This window comes from Zootoca vivipara, chromosome 10 (assembly GCF_965207765.1).
Source record: "Zootoca vivipara chromosome 10, rZooViv2.hap1.1, whole genome shotgun sequence".
Lineage (NCBI taxonomy): Eukaryota > Metazoa > Chordata > Lepidosauria > Squamata > Lacertidae > Zootoca > Zootoca vivipara.
Genome location: NC_142593.1, coordinates 10839560 through 10861852, shown reverse-complemented (window position 1 = coordinate 10861852; position 22293 = coordinate 10839560). Strand labels below are relative to the sequence as shown.

The 22293-nt window shown below is 46.0% G+C and overlaps 1 protein-coding gene across 3 annotated transcripts in view; it reads left to right on the top strand.

Moving 5' to 3' along the window:
- SEMA4D (semaphorin 4D) overlaps positions 1 to 17532 on the top strand; it is a 147114-nt gene extending 129582 nt beyond the window's left edge. For all 3 annotated transcript variants that reach the window (XM_035099543.3, XM_088652914.1, XM_088652913.1), the window contains 3 exons: positions 15197 to 15400; positions 16043 to 16140; positions 17247 to 17532. In XM_035099543.3, the coding sequence (XP_034955434.3) occupies positions 15197 to 15400; positions 16043 to 16140; positions 17247 to 17276 (332 nt within the window). In that variant the 3' untranslated portion in view covers positions 17277 to 17532. The remainder of the gene's footprint in view (positions 1 to 15196; positions 15401 to 16042; positions 16141 to 17246) is intronic.
- The last annotated feature ends 4761 nt before the right edge of the window (positions 17533 to 22293 follow it).

Here is a 22293-nt window from a genome sequence, read left to right as displayed (position 1 = left end):
GGCTGCTATGCCTAGGAGTAGGACAATTCAAGAAAGCAGAATGATGCATATGCTATGGTAATATATCAATGGAATCATAGAATTGTAGTCGGAAGGGACCACAAGGGTCATCTAGTCCAACCCCCTGCAATGCAGGAATTTTTCCCCAATGTGGGGCTTGAACCCACAACATGGTTGAAATATTATGCTGATATGCAGCAACGCCTCGGAGCCATCGAGACTGCGGCCCTGTCTTGCCTCGCCCTCGCCTGCCCTGCCACCCCCTCTCCCCTGCCCGACCCTCCCATCCTCTTGCTGCAGAGTTCCAGCTTCACAGCATCACCCAGAGGCACCCACAAATATGAGGTATCCCTCTCTCTATTATTCCTTCCTTCCCTCCCTCTTCCATCCTTAATAAAATACGGGGGGGGGGCAGATAAGCCCCACATAGAAAGCCCATCAAAATGGGGGGGTGACTCTTTCAAATACGGTATTTACCAGTAATTGGGGGGGGGGAGAGGCACCTAGGCCTCTAGGATTTGGCTGCTATGCCTAGGAGTAGGACAATTCAAGAAAGCAGAATGATGCATATGCTATGGTAATATATCAATGGAATCATAGAATTGTAGTCGGAAGGGACCACAAGGGTCATCTAGTCCAACCCCCTGCAATGCAGGATTTTTCCCCCAAGGTGGGGCTTGAACCCACAACATGGTTGAAATATTATGCTGATATGCAGCAACGCCTCGGAGCCGTCGTGACTGCGGCCGTGCCTTCCCTCGCCCTCACCCGCCCTGCCACCCCCTCTCGCCTGCCCGACCCTCCCGTCCTCTTGCTGCAGAGTTCCAGCATCACAGCGTCACCCAGAGGCACCCACAAATATGAGTTATCCCTCTCTCTATTTCTTCCTTCCTTCCCTCCCTCTTCCATTCTTAATAAAATATGGGGGGGGGCAGATAAGCCCCACTTAGAAAGCCCATCAACATGGGGGGGATGACTCTTTCACATACGGTATTTGCTAGTATTTGGGGGGGGGGAGGCACCTAGGCCTCTAGGAGTTGGCTGCTATGCCTAGGAGTAGGACAATTCAAGAAAGCAGAATGATGCATATGCTATGGCAATATATCAATAGAATCATAGAATTGTAGTCGGAAGGGACCACAAGGGTCATCTAGTCCAACCCCCTGCAATGCAGGAATTTTTTCCTAAGGTGGGGCTTGAACCCACAACATGGTTGAAATATTATGCTGATATGCAGCAACGCCTCGGAGCCGTCGTGAATGCGGCCGTGCCTTCCCTTGCCCTCGCCCACCCTGTCACCCCCTCTTGCCTGCCCGACCCTCCCGTCCTCTCCAGCCAAGCAGGGTAGCCGCCGCCGTTGCCAGCCCCAGAAGCACAAGGTGGCCGCTGCCGCCGCTGCCGCCACCACGATGTCGTCAGGCCAGCTGGCCCTGTAGCCCCGCCCACGTTCCCACTTTGTGGCCCCGCCCCTGAATGATCATGGCTTGCCCCCCCCTAGTTTTGATCCTGGCTACGCCCTTGAATGGGAATGTAGAATATTGTGTGGATCACACTCTTTCCTGCATCTGCACGGCAAGAAACATCTTACCTATGCTATTCTCCTTCTTGTGATTCAATTTATAGGTGCAGTATTGGAGTTGGCCCATTGATGTAGTCAAATACCAGATGCGCATTTGTACTATGTTTAGTTTGATACAGCTTTCTTTGCTTGGTTGGTACTTCCCTTCCTTCCTCTTGTGGTAATAAAAGTACCCCCCCCAACCCCGGTCTTCCCAGAGATCTAGTTAATTATTTCTACAAGGTCTCATTTAGAAGAAGAACAAAAACACTTGCTTCATCAGCTGGATTTCACAACTAAGAATTGCAAAATGTAGCTTAGGATACACATCCAGTCTTGTCCTGAAGCAGCACAACTTCAGAAGTATGCCAAGGACGTGTTAAGATACTCAGGCAATTTCAGACTTTTCTGAGTGCTTTCTCCAGCTGCTGTGATTACAGAAGCCGGAGAAGAAGAGCAGGGCTTCCTTGGTACCTATATGCACAATGCAGGCATAAACACAAGCACAAGCTGACAGCCTGCATTGCCAACGGGGATTGAAAAATGCAACAACTAAACTTGCTCTTAAATTCTAATTTCCTCTATAAACTCCTTCAGACTCTGTCCAAAACTCCATTTTAAGTGAATTTGTTTAATGAAGGATTAGATAAATCTAAACAGGCACATTTTCTGCCACCAGCTGTTGCAGCATTCTTGCTCTTAACATTCAGCAAGTCCAACTGTTATTGAACCTTTGCGTCAAAGAGCATGATACACATTTTATTTATAAAGGTAAAGGGACCCCTGACCATCAGGTCCAGCCGTGACAGACTCTGGGGTTGCGCGCTCATCCCGCATTATTGGCCGAGGGAGCCGGCGTATAGCTTCCAGGTCATGTGGCCAGCATGACAAAGCCGCTTCTGGCAAACCAGAGCAGCACATGGAAACGCCGTTTACCTTCCCGCTGTAGCGGTTCCTATTTATCTACTTGCATTTTGACGTGCTTTCGAACTGCTAGGTTCGCATGAGCTGGGACCAAGCAACGGGAGCTCACCCCGTCACAGGGATTCGAACCGCCGACCTTCTGATCAGCAAGCCCTAGGCTCAGTGGTTTAACCACAGCGCCACCTGGGTCCCATAAACCCATGCATAAAAGCAACTAGGGGTTTTTATTTTATTTGAAGTGTTTGCGTCCTGCCTTTCTTTCCAAAATGATTTGCAAGGAGACTTAACGTCAGTGTGAAAAAGCAAGATGTAAGAAAGCAAGTGTAAGAAAGCAAAAATAAAATCAAAGCGTGTTGATTGGGAAGCATCTGCGACAGATATTCATTTTCCTCACTTATGCCTTGTCTGCCAGCTAGTTGTCTGGGCGAGTGAGCAGACATTAGCAATGGCAAACTGAAGGGAGAAAGGCTGCGTAGACTTTGTCTGAGGGACCCCCAAAACCTAGACCTCACACTGGTCCAGTGGACTTGCTACAAAACTATATAATCTCTGAACCCTGATAGCAAAGAGTCCTTAGAGAACTAGATTCTAATCATAATTCAGTTTGACAGTAAAATCAGTCTCTGCTGGAAATTGGAAGGTATGCAATTTAAGACTACTTTTTCAGGGTTTTTTTTGGGGGGGGGTAAGTCAGGATGAAGAGTTGGGACAGCAGACTTCTGAAAAAGAACTGGCGTAGCTGTTGCATGAGGAAGTTCTGCCTCTACAAACAATGGATTTCTATGAAAGCATCAAGCATGTAGATGCAAGGTAATTCAGTAGATACCATATCCATAGACTTCAAACAAACTTTTGATAAAGTCCCTCACTAGAGGCTCCTGAGTAAGCCTGGCAGACCTTGGACAAGACGTCAGACGCCTGTTATAAGTCAGTAATTGATCAAAGAACTGGAAACACAAGGGAAGAGTTAAAAGAGTCTTTACAGCGGAAGGAAATGAGCAGTGAGGGTACACCGGTACAGCATGCCCTTAAATATCAGTTGCTGGGGAAGAAATGGAAGAAGCTTGTAGCCTCCATCTCTCCACGCTTCTAGAAGAAGCAGCTGGCTGGGGGTGGACATTTCATCTGATCCAGCAGAGTTCTTTGCTTCTCAAGTCTTGTGTTTTCTTATCCTGATTTATCTGTGGAGTTTCACATTCCTGAACGAGGCTGTGGCAACTCTTCCCGGCTTGCTTGTGGTTTATAACCTTCACAAAGCAGCTTATCGTCGAGAGAGATCTGATTCCTGCTTAAGTTTTTTGCAAAATAACAAGCAATTGAACAAAGTAGCTCACTGTGCAAAATCGGGTTACTTTTTCATTTTGTTTCTTTTAAGATAGGGGGTTACTCAGAAAACACAGTATCAGCTAGGCTTCTCGGCCAAAATTTTGAAAAGGATATCAAGAGGCAATGATTAAAATGGAACTTCTGCATAGTCTGAAACTTGCTGACGTGGCCGTCTTCCTCCTTGCAGAATTGTAGCCATAAGTTTTTCTCATCCTGTGAAATGCACCTTTTTTTAAAAAAAAAATGCTTTTCAGCAGGTACAAGTGACCTAGACTTCATACTAGCCACTTCTTGACTTTGCCTGGCATTCAAGAAAGCTCTTCTGTCATGTTTTAATTATCAGTTTCAGCTCGTAAGGCAGATGCCTCAAAAGAGAATTTAGCCCTTAAATGCACTTCTCTGCTCAATCTTTCTCTTGCTTCTTTGTGTGGAGTCATCATTTCAGTCCCTGTCTAGGATTGTGAATTCTGGATTCATTGAACTGGAGTAAGAATCTTGCAACTCTTGCTCTTAGGAATGTGAGATGGACAAAATAGTGGACTTGTGACATTTCTTGTAAAAATCAAGGCTCTGTAGGTCTGGTGTGGGCCTTACATACCTCCAATTCCATGTTATCTGGGTTCTTTTTCTATCTCTAAATATGGAACTCCCTGGAGAGAAGGAACCTTCTGACATGGAGTATAAATAACCATTTGGAACAAGGTGACCAGGACTGGCCCAATCGGGATGCAGATTCAAGGGCATAGCTACCTGTAGGGGCTGGGTAAGTTGGGCCCTGCCAATGGTGGAGAAATCTTGCCTCTCCACTCTGGCTCACGAGTGGCTAGGAGCCCGTCCACGTGCTTCCCAGGCAACTCTGCTGCTCTGGGAGGCTGGGCAAAGCACCGAGGCTCCTCTGGATGCCTTGGTAGAGGAATCTAGTTGCTGGTGAGGAGCATTGCAGCAGCCCTGTGGGGCCCCCTCCCCAGTGGGCCAGTGGCACTATTAGAAGCACTTGGCTTGGAGGGAGGAAAGAGCCGGCAAGAGTAGCAGGAGGAGGAAAAAGGGAGGGAGGATGGAGGCAGAAGAGAAAGCAGCCAGCAGAGGGAGGGAGTTAAGCAGGCAGACAGATGGACTGATGAAGGAGATGATGGGGAAGAGCAGAAGAAGAAGAGGAGTTTGGATTTGATATCCCGCTTTATTACTATCCGAAGGAATCTCGAAAGTGGCGAACATTCTCCTTTCCCTTCCTCCCCCACAACAAACGCTCTGTGAGGTGGGTGGGGCTGAGAGACTTCAGAGAAGTGTGACTAGCCCAAGGTCAGCCAGCAGCTGCATGTGGAGGAGCGGGGAAGCGAACCCGGTTCACCAGATTACGAGTCCACCGCTCTTAACCACTACACCACACTGGCGGCTGCAGAGGAAGTCATTGGTGGAGCACAAAAGGAAACATGGTCTCTGGTACATGGCCTCTCCCGACTTTGGAGGTGCCAATACAGCTCCTCGCCAAGGGCACAAGGGAGCCTGGGTACACAGAACGACACCGTTGTCTTTGGGCAGCAAGTTTGACCCCTTTGCTCACCTCATTGTTAGCCTCCAGTTCTACCTTTTTTTTTCCTGGTGCCTTCAGCTACCCAGCAAGGCAAGGGTCTCTGCCACACACCCACACCCCACCTCCTCAATGAGGAGGGACCCAGGTGGTCCTTCCACAGAGTGAGGAATTCCGAGGCAGGATCTGGACAAGAGCGTGTTTCTCCACCGTGGCAGCTCACGATAGCATTCACAAGGCAGTCTCTGAGATGCGATACCCACAATTCCTCACCCTGAGGAAGGACCTGCTTGCTGTTCACCAGGAGGGTGGAGAGCAGCAGAAGAATGCAACAGCAAAAGCAACAACAACAACAAGAAGAAGCAAGTTAGTAGTAAGAGACATAGGGGGCAGAATGGAGGGGAGGATGGTGCTGCCACTTCAAATAATGGGGTGCAGGAGAAGGGGAGTTGCAACCCACCTTAGCCAGCTTGAGCGAGCCAGGGACACTTTGAGTACTGGAAATACTGGCCATGTTCCACCTCAAAGAGATACAGTGGTGCCTCGCAAGACGAATTTAATTCGTTCCGTGAGTCAATTCGTTTTGCGAAAAATTCGCCTTGCGAATCACGGTTTCCCATAGGAATGCATTGAAATTTCTTTTTTTGCCCATAGGAACGCATTAATTAAATTTCAATGCATTCCTATGGGAAACCGCGATTCGCAAGGCGGATTTTTCACAAAATGAATTTGTCTTGCGAGTCACCCATAGAATCGCAAGACGCATTCGTCTTGCGAGTTTTTCATAGCGTGGAGCATTCGTCTTGCGAGGTACCACTGTACAATCTCTTTCACACAGACCAAGGCCAGGACATATTTTTAATGCCTGGGCTCATTCATTCTTTCCTGTGCAATAAATGAGAGGACCAGCAAGCATCTGCTGTGCAAAGTGTTTTCCTCCCCACTCAGCAATCCAAGACTGTCATTGCACATCTGGAGGTGGGGAGGCAGGGAAGCTCGAGTCCAAGAATCTTTCATTAGAAATCCCCCACAGACCACAGGCCATCTCCCCCTCGTGCTGGATTTGGCAGGAGCTGACATGGCAGAAGCCCTTTAATGCTCCTCAGTTATCTCAAGCCACAGCCAAGCAGAGCGCCTCCTGCTGCAGCTCCTTATGATGTTTGCTTGTGCTTGTCTTCCCACAGAGTCACAGAGTGTGCTGAATGAGAGTTTTAAATGTTTCCCTCTGTATTGCAGTCTCTCTTTAAAAAAAAACTTGGGCCCTTGGTTTCTTCTGGTTCTTGCCCTAGGTTTCTGAACAACAACTTGCAGCCTATCCTGCAATTGCACAGATTATCCCAAGCATCAACTGGGTACGGGCGTGCCTTTGCAGGATCACAGGAAAAACACTTCCTGCCCACCACTTAGGGGATCTGCCGTGGCTTGCCAGTTCTCCCTCCTGCCCGGGCTACAAGAAGCCATAGCAAATGCTTGTTTTGCATGAAAGGATCTTCAAAGTCACAGCGTTGCAAATCCTTACGTGTTCAGCTCACAGCAAAGCTGCAGAGCTCAACATGGGGGAATTCTGCCAGATGTTGCATTCGTTTCCGAGATTAAATTTTACTGTGGTCACACATACACACTTTCCGTGCTTCTGGAGCCTTCGTCTATAAGATTTCCTTTGCGACAGAAAATAAAAATGATGCATCGACAGACGGACAGTAGTTATTAGAATAACAAACTTAGTTGGTCTCTTAAGGTGCTACTGGAAGGATTTTTTAAAATTTTATTAGAATAACAGTAGTTATTAGAAAATCTTGCTGTTTACAACTTTATTAGGAATTGGCGATAGGGTAGTCTTGGTTCAATTATTTCCCCTGATGGACTGTGATAAGCACCGGTTGAACTTGAGGCATTTTTATTAAATTGGCCCAAATGTCTTCTATTTTGACATGTGGAGGGGCTATAGCTCTGGGGGATGGCACTTACAGAAGAGCCCCACATTCAATCTCCAGGTAGGACCAGGAGAAACCTTGGATAGCCACTGCCAGTCATTTTAGACAATGCTGAGCTCTGTGGACCATTGGTCTGGCTCCTGTGCTCCTTTGTGTGCCACACGAATGGTGATCACAGCTAATGTCACTGAATTGGTACCCAACTGAAGATTTCCGCAGCCCAACAGCAATTCTCTAAGCTCTTTATTCTTCCTGGCAGCTTACCTGGCACTCCTTCTTCGCCACTACTCACATCTCTCTCCTTGATTTCCATCCTTGATAATCTCATTTCCAGTGACCTTCAGGGAGACCTCATCTAAGATTAGCTCCAGAAATAGGGCAGGCAGTAAATTAATTTGAAGGATGGCGTTGGCCGCCTCTTGGTTTATTCTGACTTGCAAAGCTTTCGTTAGGTGATGTGATATTGCCTATGCTGGGTTTGTTGTGGCAAGAGGGGTTACTTTCTGGAAACGAGAGTTTTACAGCAGAAGGCTCATTCATCTGCACTTCTGCTCAGTCCCAGTGTTATTACTAACCCAAGGAAGCTTTTTATATGAATCATAATAATAAATATCCTGTAAGTTAAGGCTCCAATACTTTGGCCACCTCATGAGAAGAGAAGAATCCTTGGAAAAGACCCTGATGTTGGGAAAGATAGAGGGCACTAGGAGAAGGGGACGACAGAGGACGAGATGGTTGGACAGTGTTCTCGAAGCTACCAACATGAGTTTAACCAAACTGCGGGAGGCAGTGCAAGACAGGAGTGCCTGGCCTGCTCTGGTCCATGGGGTCACGAAGAGTCGGACACGACTAAACGACTAAACAACAAAGTTAAACTCAGAGTAGACCCTCTGAAATTAATGGATTTAAGGGCATCATTTTCAACAGGTCTGCTGTGGGTACAACTGATATTGGCTATTGCCCAATAGTAGCAGGAAGTAGATAATCTTCAAGCATTCAGTATTCCGCAATTCTTCTTGGGTTCCTGGAACAATACACAGGTTTAACCAGTTTCCTCAACATGCAGTCATTTATTAATTTATTTTTCAGTCTCCTGAGACTTGGATCCACTTGGAATTCAAGGTTCTCCATGAATCTTGACGATACACATTTCTGAGGCTTCCAAGATCCAAGTCAGCCTAGGAGCAGCAGGTGGGAGGAAATTCACCACCTGGGAGGGACATTGGTCCTCTCTTCTAAGGACAGCTTTGCACTGTGCAGTGGTAGAGGCTACTGGGCTTTGGTGGCAACTCCCAAGAAATCAATGTCCACTGGTTCACCATGTAGGTTAGCTTGCTAGCATGTGCTTTTCTCAGCACCTCCAAAGGAATGTTTCGCAGACACATGAAGGCCATGAATGGGTGTGGGGAAGAGAATCTACTTGGCAGGTCTCTTATCTAGTTGGTGAGCTGCGGCACACAAAGGACCACAGTAGTCCCTTGGTTTTCTAACGGCTTAGTTCTAGAACGTTTTGGCTCCCAAAGACCACAAACCCAGAAGTGACTGCTCTAGCTTGCGAACTATTTTTGGAAGCCGAACATCTGACGGGGCTTCCAATTGGCTGCAGGAGCTTCCTGCAGCCAATCAGAAGCCGCGCTTTGGTTTCCGAACGTTTTGGAAGTTGAAGGGACTTCCGGAACGGATTCCGTTCAGCTTCCAAGGTATGACTGTACACAAGTCTCCTTTCATGCGGAGTGGCCTGAATCTCGTTCCCCTCCCCCAGCCATATTGTCAGAGTTTCAGCTAGAGAAAATGTCATGCCCTGCAACAATGGGGCTGGTTTTAATAGTGTTCCTTTAAAGGGTGGGGTGGGGTGGAGGGAGAAAATAGGTACAAATAGGCCACTAAAGTAATCTCTTCCTGGAACTAGCATTCTGACCTGGACTGGTGCATCCCAAAGTGCTCACCTGCATCACATTACAAGATGAAACACTGCAATACCAAATGTGCCTGGAACTTCATTCAGGGGTGGGTGAGCCACATAGTGAATCCTTTCAAACACTACAGGCCCAACAGAGAGCATTTGCCACGGAGAGGCTGTTTTTTGGTGCTGCACAATTAGCATAAAGTGGAGGAGGGAGAGGAGTGCTCTTACCTGACCCCTTCAGTGGTTGGAGGGTGAACACACTTGTGTTTTAGAAGTCTGATTTTCCAGGGTTGTTAGTCTTGCAGAGAAAGGAATGCCTGTCCTGTAATGGCAGCAAGGTGCGCTCCCAAGTTCTCAGGTCAGATGGTTAAGGTAAAAGGTAAAGGACCCCGGGATGGTTAAGTCCAGTCAAAGGTGACTATGGGGTTGTGGCGCTTATCTCGCCTTCAGGCAGAGGGAGCCGGCATTTGTCCGCAGACAACTTTCCGGGTCGTGGCCAGCAGTACTAAACCGCTTCTGGCACAATGGGACACCGTGACGGAAACCAGAGCACATGGAAACGCCGTTTACCTTCCCGCCACAGCGATACCTATTTATCTACTTGCACTGGCGTGCTTTTGAACTGCTAGGTTGGCAGGAGCAGGAACTGAGCAACGGGAGCTCACTCTGTCGTGGGGATTCTAACTGCCAACCTTCTGATCGGCAAGCCCAAGAGGCTCAGTGGTTTAGACCACAGCACCACCCGCGTCCCGAATAAACAAGCACACAACCACTGGTAGGTCCACCTGCCATTGTGAGGCTCAAAGCAATGAAGACGATGCCTCCCCAGCTGTTGCCATTGGCTGTGGGTTTCTTGTGATGTCACAAAAGCACTTGGCAACTGAGCAGATATAAAGGCAGGGCAAGGGGAAAGCCCTTTTCTGTTTCCAGCAAGGACACACCTGGCAATGGATGTGACATTCAGCACTGCCCAGGTTTCTTCCACTTGGAGGCAAAGTGGTGAATGGAAGGAGGCAATCCTCTGGCAGTGGGATGCTATGGGTAGCAAAAATAAGGCAAGTTTGCTTGCTTGAAGGCTGCTGTGATTAGAAGCTGGTGGACATCTCATGACGGATCTAAGAGTAGCTCCTGGCACAATGGGACACCGTGACGGACACCAGAGCACACAGAAACAGTTTACCTTCCTGCCACAGCGGTACCTATTTATCTACTTGCACTGGCGTGCTGTAGAACTGCTAAGTTGGCAGAAGCTGGGACAGAGCAACGGGAGCTCACCCGATTGTGGAGATTCCAACCACCAACCTCCTGATCGGCAAACCCAAGAGGCTCAGTGGTTTAGTCCACAGTGCCACCTGTATCCCTAAGTTAACCCCTAGGGGGCAGGAACCTTTCTCCAACATGCCTTAGCAGCACAGACACAAGTAGTGTTCAACCAAGCGAGGCAGGGAGTGAATCATGTCAGCTACCCCCTTTCCCTGCTTAGGCGGCTTTGTGAAATGCCAATTACATTGATGGCACTGTGTGAATAATAGCAAACAGGATGATAAATCTGATAAGGAGGGAGCTGTGCACTTGCAAAATATAATTGCATTAAGAGCCTTGAGCGAATGGAAGAAATGTAACATAATCCTATACAAATCTACTCTGCGGTATGTCCCATTGTGACCAGTGGGATTTAATCTTGTATTATTCTTGTGCATAGATTTGCAAATCCAAATTGCATCTGTATGGGGGGTTTCTTATGGGGGCTATGCCTGGGGAAGGGTTGTTGTTCCATGGTAGAGCATCTTATTTGCATGCAAAAGCTCCCAAGTTCAGTCCTTTGCAGAAATCCCAGAGAGCCACCATCAGTCAGTGTAGTAGACAATACTGTGAAAGGTGGACCAGAACCCTGATAGAAAGCTTAGTAGTGGCTCACTAAGTGGCTGAAGTCACTTGAATTCTTTGTGTTCACCGGAGGTGCATAGAATTTTACACTGAGGCAGCTGTCTCCTGGGTCAGATACTGATTCCATATGGAAATAGCTACAGGCCGGCCTTTTTCATAGAGAAGGTGCGTGCCCTGCAAAACTCTGGAAAACACACACAAAGTCTCCAAGTTCCAGATAGGTTATTTCTTCCTTCCCTTTTGTGCATTTCTGTTGTTGTTTAGTCGTTTAGTCGTGTCCGACTCTTCGTGACCCCATGGACCAGAGCACGCCAGGCACTCCTGTCTTCCACTGCCTCCCGCAGTTTGGTCAAACATGTTCGTAGCTTCGAGAACACTGTCCAACCATCTCGTCCTCTGTCGTCCCCTTCTCCTTGTGTCCTCAATCTTTCCCAATATCAGGGTCTTTTCCAGGGAGTTTTCTCTTCTCATGAGGTGGCCAAAGTATTGGAGCCTCAGCTTCAGGATCTGTCCTTCCAGTGAGCACTCAGGGCTGATTTCCTTCAGAATGGATAGGTTTGATCTTCTTGCAGTCCATGGGACTCTCAAGGGTCTCCTCCAGCACCATAATTCAAAAGCATCAATTCTTTGGTGATTTGTGCATTTCTGTACTTTCAAAAAATAAAATGCTGGCAGCGTATGTTCTTCTGAATACCTTATCGATCCCAATGTACTAATTATTTTTGCATGCCTTTTAACTGACGCACCCTATAATTTTTGATTTCTTTGATCCTTCAAGCATCCAGAAGGAGGAGATAAAGTGGAACGTAAGTATTCAAAATGTTCTGATTGTTTCCTTGACGGACTGTAGAGACCCTTGCGATCCAAACTGGGGCTGCTGGTTTGTGGATTGCAATTGCTGAGGTCATAACTGTAGTTGAAATGACTCCTCATAACAGCTTTGTATGGGATCTTGTTAATTCTTTGCTTCACACGCTTCTTCTTTTTTAAAAAAACAACAACACCCGTATCTCACCGACCTTGTGTATCTTTAGGTCAGAGTAAGCACCTGTTAAAAGCTCAGAAGCGGCTCCAGATGCTGCTATCCTCCCATCCCATTTCATGTTGCACCCACTTAAAAAATAAATACAAATAGCATTTTGTGATACACTATAGAGCAAGTATAGATCAAGCATACAAGGAACTGAAATGGGCTGGGGAGTAGCAGCAAGAGAGGGCTATTTCATTCATGCCTTCCATGTCAGTTTCCTAGAGCCATGTGGTTGGCATTTATTATTATTAATTATAATTATAATTAGCTTCTTTATGGAACAAGATGCTGCATTAGTTGCACCTTTCGTACATCCAGAACTGCTGCTCTTATATTTTAAAGTAGAACAACACTTTCATAAAAATGGCAATGCACTTGAAGTTGCTTCTTAGCCCACTGATACGGAAAAAAATATGTGTATTTCAGAGATCTTTGATATCTTCGGAAAGGTTGAGAGATGTTGCTTGCACTCAGCTGTGCTTGTGGGTCTCTGCTGCCCCATTCATGCCCATGAAGGAACCGTGCTGAATTGTCTCTTCCCTTGGAATGAATGGGGAGATCGCTGCAGGGAGAGGGAGCAAATGATATCGGTTCACTGAAATGCTCCCTTGCCCATCAGAAAGAAACAGTTGAAGGTGTCAGGAAGATAAAAATGTTTAGCAGCATTCCATTCCTACAAACAGAAAGGGTAGGTTTTTATGGGATGCTGTGAATTGGATTCTTTGTACATGCACAGCCCCAAGAAATATTCATCTCCTTCCATAAAGTGAAACCAAGAGGGTTCAGCAAAAGACCTGCGTGTTGCAACCGAGATTTTCGTTTTGCGTAAAATAAATGAATACACATCTAGAGTTTGTGCTCGAGGAAGCGGAGGAGAGAGACAAGTCCTGCTTCCTGAGACAGTCACAGGAAAAGCAGCAAAGCAACGCAGCTAGCACTTACTCTCTCACACCCCAGATTGCCTGTCCATAATTGGGAAGCCACCAAAAAGATTGTAGGTTGCTGAAGTTATCTGCAGGCTATATCGGAACAGATTGTTTCTTTTGGGTAGTCTGCTTGGAAAATGAGTTGTGTGAATTATATGTTTTGACTGGCTTCCAAGAGGACTGACGTTTTGAAAAAAACTTATCTACCGCTCTCCCCCTTTTCCTCCCCAATGTCTCAACAATTGAAACTGATCTGTAAAAATGCTATGAGAGACACTGCCCATGTCTTTGTAAACTGAGAAAACCTTTAATAAAAATAAATTAAAAAAAAAATATTGAGACAATAGTGTCTTTAGAATTGCAGAGCGATGGATTTGATCCAGCAGCTCCTTCATATTCTTCCCCCTTCCCACCCACCCCTTGCAGATTGTATTAACCCTCTGCTTGTATGTACACACATCTCCCCAATAGCTTCCTGTTCCACCTACTGCTATAAATGGGAAATTAGGCAGGAGTTTACAGAGTACTGTGCTTTGGCCTATGTGTTCAACGCACTTTGCTGCTCCGTGTCATGTGATCTGAGTTCACCCCATAATCCCTTGCAAATGCCATAGATTGTGTTGGGGAATAACACATTTTGTGATGGATCTGTGCAGTATGCTTCGTTGACACCCCTAAAATATCACAGACCCAATAAAACCTGGTACAACTGTGAGCTGACCCTGCCAAACAGCATGGCAGCTCACATCATGATCTCAATTAAAGGGCTCAAATAAAAGGATAGCTAGCCATAGCAAAGCGACAGTATGTTTACAAGCTGGACCAAAGGCATCACATGAAACAGGAGTGCACAAAAAGAGACCAGTGCTTTGAAGGGAGAAGTGTTGCATCTCATTATAAAAAAGAAAGAGATGAGTTTCCAGGTTCAAAAAAGGGTGTTTTTGCTAAACTGCAAAATGCTTCCATTTCCTAAGGAGAGTTGGAAAAGTTACACAGCTGTTTCCACATTTGAAAAAGACAGTGAACATAAGCTACGCTTGCAAAGGAACCAACAGGAGTGTGCTCCAAGCTCCAGCATTGTTCCTTTGTGGCTATATATACCTGAAGGAGCATCTCCACCCCTATCGTTCAGCCGAAGCTGAAGTGAGGTTACAGGGAACCAGGCAGAGGGCCTTTTCAGTAGCGGTGCCCGCCCTGTGGAGCGCCCTGCCATCAGATGTCGAGATAAAGAACTAGACAACTTTTAGAAAACATCTGGAGGCAGCCCTGTAGTGGGAAGTTTTTAATGTTCAATGTTTTATTATGTTTTTGTATGTGCTGGAAGCTGCCCAGAGTGGCTGGAGGAACCCAGTCGGAGGGGCACAAATAATGAAGTAGTTGTTTATTATTATTATTATATTATTATTATTATTAGCCTGGAGTGCTTTCCATCAGCTTCGGATGGTGGCCCAGCTACGCCCCTATCAGGACAGGGATAGCCTAAATACAGTACTGTTGACTATGCTCTGGTAACCTCAAGGTCAGATTACTGCAAAGGTCTGCCTCTGAAGACGGTTCGGAAATTTCAGCTAGTGCAGAATTCAGCAGCCAAGTTGCTCAACAAAGCAAGACAGTTTGAGCATAATACACCGATCCTGGTCTGACTGCACTGGCTGCCAATTAGTTTCCAGGCCCAATTCAAAGTGCTGGTTTTGACCTATAAAGTCTTAAATGGCTCCGGACCACAATACTCTGAGGACCGCCTCTTTCCATATGAACCTACCCGGACCCTGAGATCATCTTCTGAGGCCCTCCTTTGTGTGCCTCCTCCATGAGAGATCTGGAGGGTGGCAACACAAAAAAGGGCCTTCTCTGCAGTGGCTCCGTCTGTGGAATGCTCTCCCCAGGGAACGTTCCTTTTTAACCAGGCCTTTGGTTGACATCCTATACCCTTTTAAAATGTTTTTTTTTGGGGGGGCGGCTATTGGGTTGTTGTTTCTTTTTTTAAAATGTATTTTGTTTTATATCCGTGAGGCCCTATTCTTATTAGTTGTAGTAATATATCATGTGACATTAGGTGAGTGTGGCTGGGAGAAAAGTCCAGGTGAGGCATCGTCACCTGCAGTTCCCAATGCCTGCTTTAAAGGGACTTTGTGTACCATCTGTCATAGTAATTAGCCAACTGCAATTTTCCACAGGGCCCAGAGATGCATACTTTGTTTGGGAAAAAAATGGACAGAAAATGGATGCGTCTGTGAGCCAGCAGACCCAGGCTCTGGCTGATGGAAGACTGCATCTTCTAAGCTGGGTGGAAGATGCTGTAGTGCAAGATTCGGAATACTGCTGCCGTGTGATCTCCAAAGCTGGAACCAAAACCTCCACATCCTACATCACTGTTGAAGGTAATGGGTGCAATGTCGAGGAGTGACATGTTTTGGGAAATTTAAGAAGGCAGAACTTCAGATCTGGTGTCACCTATAAAGGCGGCGTAAACCCAGAGAAGCGCAAGAATGCCTCTTTATTTCGATTCACTCCCTTTTGTGAAATACAGGTTAGCGGCACTTAAAAACACAGACTCATTTTGCCACAAGCATATCCGTATCTATGCAAGCCATCGGTTGTGGTCACAACAGAAGGCCGCAGAGGTTGTGAACTGGGGGGAAAGCTGGAATCCTGATGCTGGGCAGGTTAAAAGAAGCAAAAACACTGGTCCACACATATGGGCTCTTAGTACCACACAATCCATTCTGTATGTGAAACTCATATTCATCTTCTTAGGTTTTGCAAACTGCACAAGAGTTGATTGTATTTGCAGGGGTGAGGTGTGTGCTTGTGTGTGCATGCCCTGAAATGTTGCCGTGCTGAACGAATGTTTTGGTTTTCCACGATTGCTACTCGGGTATGCTAAGTATAGGAAAGGGTCAAATGTTTAGGAGGGAAGTCCCAGTTATGGCACTTTGAAATGATGTTTTTTTAAGAAACCAGTGCTTGAATTCTTACTTAACAGGCGCCAGCTTTGTCATTTAATTGCTTACTGTTTGCAGGCAGCAGCTATCAGGATACCTGGTCGAAAGAATTTGCTAACTGGAGAAGCGTTGTCAGCAAGCATGACAGAATGATGGAGAGCTGGAAAAAAACTTGGGTAGGTGGTATAAAACGGGCAAACACGTACCCACATTCTGCTGCCCAGTTTGGAGAAAATTGGCGCTTTGCATTTGAGGTCTGTTACCTGGCCAGGAGAAAAGAGACCATTGGCATTTTTGCACTCCGTCTATAAAGTGTTAATATGCACGCACATGCGCCCCACAATGGTTTGGAGATAGCAGCGACTATCAAACCCAGCGTATCTCTTGGTACTGGTTTGTGGCATCCTGGCAGACCAACCTCCCCCTTTCCTCTTATCGCCACATTTGATTCCAATAGCTAGAGTCATGTGCTCATTCCACATCAAAGATGATGGGAGTGTTGCTTACATAGCCATGCTGAGATGCGAGACCCATCAGGGACACATACAGCTGCTAAAGCAATGCTCCCCACTAGTCGTCCTGCCTGATCTTACATGCCTCTGGCGTTCTTGACCAAAAGCATCACACACACACACCAAGGCAATCCCAAGAATGAAAGCTGGCGTCTGCATCAGCCCCTTCAAGGCACACTGTGACTTCTCACAAATTGCATAGTTCAGAACACAGCTAGAGCCTCGCTCCGTGTTTGAACGAGAAGGCCCCATGCCCCTGGCTTATGAGACGGTAAGCACCCAAGCCTGCAGGCAGTCCAAATTTCCCTGCTTTATGGAAGAGACTTTCCCCAGAAAAGTTTTTTGAGGACCTGTACTTTCTCATGGAAGTCCTTTTAAAATAAAATTTAGATTTCCTAAGATGTGCTTTATTGCCAAACTGTGCTTTGCACACATCAGTGAGATACCAATCTTCAGTTGTTGTTCTTCCCACCACTCCTCTCTTTTCTGAGCAGAATGAACAGAACTGCTGTCAGTTTCCATCAGTTGTGGTGGGCTGAAATTCACTGGGAAACACAGCGATGAGGCTGAATAAGGTATTACAGTGCAGTGCAAATTATGGAGAGCGTGCAGAGTCTTGATTATACAATCGGGAGCGTGGCTCTTGATTATCAGTGGAAAATGAGATTCGTAATTTAACTACTAAGTTCATGGAAAGCGACATATGATATAGGCTAGTGGCATGGGAGAATTAAAATGCTTCCCCCCCCCCCCGATTCATTCTTATTCAGGAAAGCTGCAATAGGAAAGGCGCAGTATGAGAAGCAGGAAGTGGTGGCTGAGAACTGGAAACAGCTTACGATGGAAGAGCCCTTGTGACATTTGGCAGCAGAACAGTCTCTTCGCTGCTTTGAAGAACACTGCTTCCTATCTGTTGTTTTGTGACTGACTTGAACAATATATATAAAACAGTGTGTTGCAATTAGGCTCATCTATCTCCACCATCAAAAGGAAAACAAGAATGAATACAGTATATGAGGTTTGGTATTTTGTTGTTTATAAACTCCACATCCCTGACTTTTGTCTCAGCCTGTTAAACAGACCATGAATACTGCGTCTCTTGTGCTTCAATCTACTATGGGCTATAGTAAATTAAATTTCACCACTGCATAGCATCGATTAAAATATTGTTAAAAATGCCTACTGCAAAGCAGGTGGCTGAAGGCTTTCAGCCCTCTAAATTTGTACACAGGATCGATTTCCCTCATCAAGGAGTGCCGTAGAAACAAATACCGGTAGTTGCGACCTTCCCAGAGAATTCATTTGTGCAAATACAGTTTCATACTCAGACTGTGGCAATTCTGGTCAGTAGGGCTGGGCGATATCTGGCTTTCAACATTGTGATGCCCCACCAGCTAAACATCACAACGTACTAGCTTCGCGGCTCTCCCCACATTGTGATTTTTGCACAGCACACACACACACACACACACACACACACACACACACGATTCACGATATATTGCCAGGTCAAAAACTGCGAAACTGATGTGGCTTCAAAGCGGTTTTGGACGATGTATCGATATATCGCCCATTCCTACTGGTCACCTCACTTTCCTGTAAAACTAATGGTAAAATAGGGACTACCTGACTGTATTGAACTCCAACTTCCATCAAGTCCATCCGGTAACCGAAGATGGGAGCTGTGGTCCAATGGCTAGGAGGCTGCTACAGGTTTTCCATCTCTGAGCTAAAATATATAGCAACCAAAACCAAAGCCTAAGAAGTCTTCCACTACCACAAAATTCCTTTTTAAAAAACCTACTTTCACCTTTAAACACACAAAGACTCATCAAGTTAAACTCTTGCGTCATATGGCAGAGATATGTGCATACCAGATCTGAATGCCCAACATTGTTTACATTTCCCTTTCACAAGCATCCCCACCCACTCGCAACTTCTTCTTAAACAGATGTCAAAAGGAGAAACGGGGGGGGGGGGAATTATTGGGCACGAGCATTTTTGCCGAGCATACAAGTCTATTCCAAACTTAAAAATGGAAAGCGTAATGCTGGTGGTCAACAAAAGAGGTTTAAAGACTGTCTCAAGGCAAATCTTAAAAAATGTAGTATAAACACTGACAACTGGGAAACCCTGGCCTGCAAGCGCTCCAGTTGGAGAACAGCCTTTACCAAAGGTGTCATGGGCTTTGAAGACACTCAAACTCAGGGCGCAAGGGAGAAATGTGCTAAGAGGAAGGCATGCTTGGCAAATCCACATCGTGATCAAGTCCCGCCCGGAAACCAATGTCCCCACTGTGGAATGACGTATGGATCCAGAATTGGCCTCCACAGTCACTTACATTGTGAAAACCGTGTTTATGGAAGACAATCTTACTCAGCTACGAGTGATCGCCAAAGAAAAAAAATATATATCGACGAATTACTTGGTGAAAGTGAGAAAGGCTTGCTGTTTGATTGCGATTTAATGTTTCATTAGCTGAAATGGGGTCAGCATTTCGACAGAATTGTTACAGGGCAGATGGCAGCTTGTATACTCCCAACGGCACCACCTACTTTTGCAGGATAATGCCAGTGATTATCGTTCCTTGTTATGAATGAACACGCAAAGGCAGCTGGACACACATGCCAAGCCCGGAGCCCTCCCTGAGAAGTGTGTCTGTGTTCCCCCACATCTGGTTTTAAATTGTGCCTTTTGTTGTACTAGCAATAATCCACATACGTTTGTGGTAAACACTTGCAGCTATCCACTTCTCCTGTTAGAAAGCCAAGATCTAACAACATAAATGAAACCGGGATGGAAACAATTGCTTTCATGATCTGTGAAAGGCAATGGCCGCGCTGTATGAACACTGGTATGAACCAGGTCAAATTCAACGGAGAAAGTTCTGCACATCACACTCCTGTACATATCTAATTGGAAGGCAGTCTCAAGAACTTTAATAGAGCTTACTCCCAGATAAATGGGATCAATTGCAATTTCCGTTAACCAGGCTTGTTGGACAGCTTTGCCCACTGCTATTGTGTAACACTATCGCCAACCCTCAAAATAAGTTTCCACTATTGTTTCAAGTATTAATAATGTGCTGCTTTTAAGTGTTCCGTCATAGGCTTGTCACAGGATATTAAGCCAGCTGACACATTTTATGGTAGCAGGTTTTGTTAAATTAAGTACTGTATCCAGGCTTTTGAGTTTTAGGGAATTAAAGCGGGTCCTACAAATAGTTAGCCAAATGCCCTTGCTACTGACCCTGCATAGTATAACCACCAAGTTGTGTAGAGTTAGAAGGGACCACTAGGATCATCTAGTCCAACCCCCTGCAATGCAGGAATCTTTTGCCCAATGTGAGGCTCGAACCCATGGCCCTGAGATTAACAGCCTCATGCTCTACTATCTCACAGCTTCCAGCACCACCTATCAGTTACCTGGCACTAAGGCACTGCCTGGCAACTGGCCAGGAGAAATCAGTGTTCCCCAGTCCTGTCCTTGACATGTAACCTTGCAGGATGTGCTTTATGAATGAACACCTAGTCTCTTGCTTTAAGTCTTACGTAAAAGCAACACTATGAAAAGGGCAAACAGCACCTGCTAAGTTCAGGACAATGGGGGCGGGAGAGAACCCAATGTTTCTGAATTACAAGAATGGACAAGAAATGTGTCCAGAAAGACACAAGATACAGCAAAAGCAAAAACAGCCTTTTGATCCCTGCAATAAAAGTCTGGCTCCAGTACCAGGAAAGAGCATCTATTACTTAAGCACAAATGTTGTAAGCTATTTACTGCAAATAGCTTTGTTTTACAGTTACCAAATAAACCAAGCTGGCTGAAGACACAGAAAAGTTCGGGAAGGGACAGTACAAAACAGTCAGCGAAGGACAGGAGTCCTCCAAGTAAGTCTCTGGCTGGAATATGAGCAGCTGAACATTTTTGGGAGGTGAGTGCCAAACTCCTCCACAGCAGTTGGTGCTCCCGGCTGAAATCAAAAGCCTTTTGTCACTATAGGAGGCCTGACGATAGCCCAAGCCAAGCTTCACCCCATGCCTCTCACCTTCCAGTTCATGTGGGGTCAAAACTCTTGCTATGCCAAAGTGGAACCTGAGGAACAGCAATTTCTCAGTACTTCTCTCTGTTATATTATTGTGAAAGACAAATCAGTTCATCATCAGTCTTCTTAAATGCCATCGCATGTCATCACAGTTCTTTTTTTTGTTAACCATTTTCTTCCTGGCAATCTTTTTAGGGACTTTGAAGAAATTAGTTTTAAAAGTCTTCCATACTTCTGAATACCACTTATCAGTGTTTAATAAGCAACTGAATGCTCTACAAGGTGGGATTATATTTGAAATAAGCCTAGGGCTTTTTTTTTTTGGTAATAAGCTTGTCTATAATATTTGATCTACGCACCAAATTGCCCGATTATTATTATTATTATTATTATTATTATTATTATTATTATTATTTATTGAATTTATATACCGCCCTTTACTTGGAGGTCTCGGATACCCCTATGGTAACTGCAACCCCATCAAAGCATTAAACTGTGGGGCGTTGCAAATTTTGTAAAGAGGCTCTACAACACCCCAACTCTTATCAGTAGAGAGAAAGTTAACATTAAAACGAAAAACCACACCTTATCGGAAAGCAACCTCATACGTGAGAGCTTTGACCTGCAATTACACAGGGTTATATTGAGAAGTGTGAGCTAGGGGCTGAGGAAGGTGTACACCAATCGCAGGTGCAGGAAAATAAATAAATGGAGAGTGGAGAAAACCTGCCATTTCTCACTCTCCATTTATCCCACCACCACCACCACCACCTGCACACCCAGTAGGTTTTCCTTGCTAAGCTGGCTCTGGGAGCACCCCTGAGTCGTCCTGCAATGTTCCCAGAGCCTGGCAAGCAAGCATCCACCTCGCCAGTGGGTTGTTCCAGGGGTCTCTGCTTTTGCTCGATGTTGCAGTTCCCTGTGGACCCCCAAAACTGAACCTTCACATAAGTGGTGCGGCTGCTGCACATCGAAACAGCAACTACTACCATGTTTTTCTGTGTATAACATGCCCCCATGTATAAGACGCCCCCTATTTTGGGGGACTACAATTTAAAGCTTTTTGGGGGGACGGGACGTGAAATGCCGAAAATCATTCAATCGACAGACAGACGCTACCAATCGCACATGCAACATAACCCACCGAGCGTCTGCCAGCTCGCCGCAAGCAGCCACAAATCACACACACAATTGCCGCCGCCGCAGCCGCCAATCCAAAGCAGCCATTGCAGAAGACACCATTCACCCACCCAATCGCTGCTTAAAAGCTCCTGCTCGCGACAGCAACCAAACGCCCGCCGCCCCCTGCACTATCTGTGTATGAGATGACCCCCATTTTTAGCATTCTTTTGCAGTAAAAAAATAATAATCTTATACACTGAAAAGTACAGATGGAGAAAGTACAAAGGCTACAGCGGTCATTGTTTCCTCTCTCCGCCCTCTCCTTCACCCAGTCACATGGTCACAAAGTGAGCTGATTCCATGGATGACGATGCAGCTCATTGCCTAAAGCCAAGTTCACTAGTGTAACTGGTGAGATCTGCCGGCATCATGTATTTGGGCTTAAAGGACTTTTCTACAGCTGGAGGGTAATCTAAATAGGTCCGCTTCCTTCATTCCACTAGCATAGGCCACCAACTTCAGTGCAGGAGGAATGAAACCACTGAGTTCTCTGGCATCAAAGAGCCCGTGAATAATCTCAGAAAACCCACTAAAGAACCTAAGGAACCTTTAAACAACCAAGTCAGCAACGGGCTGGCTTTTTAAGGTTT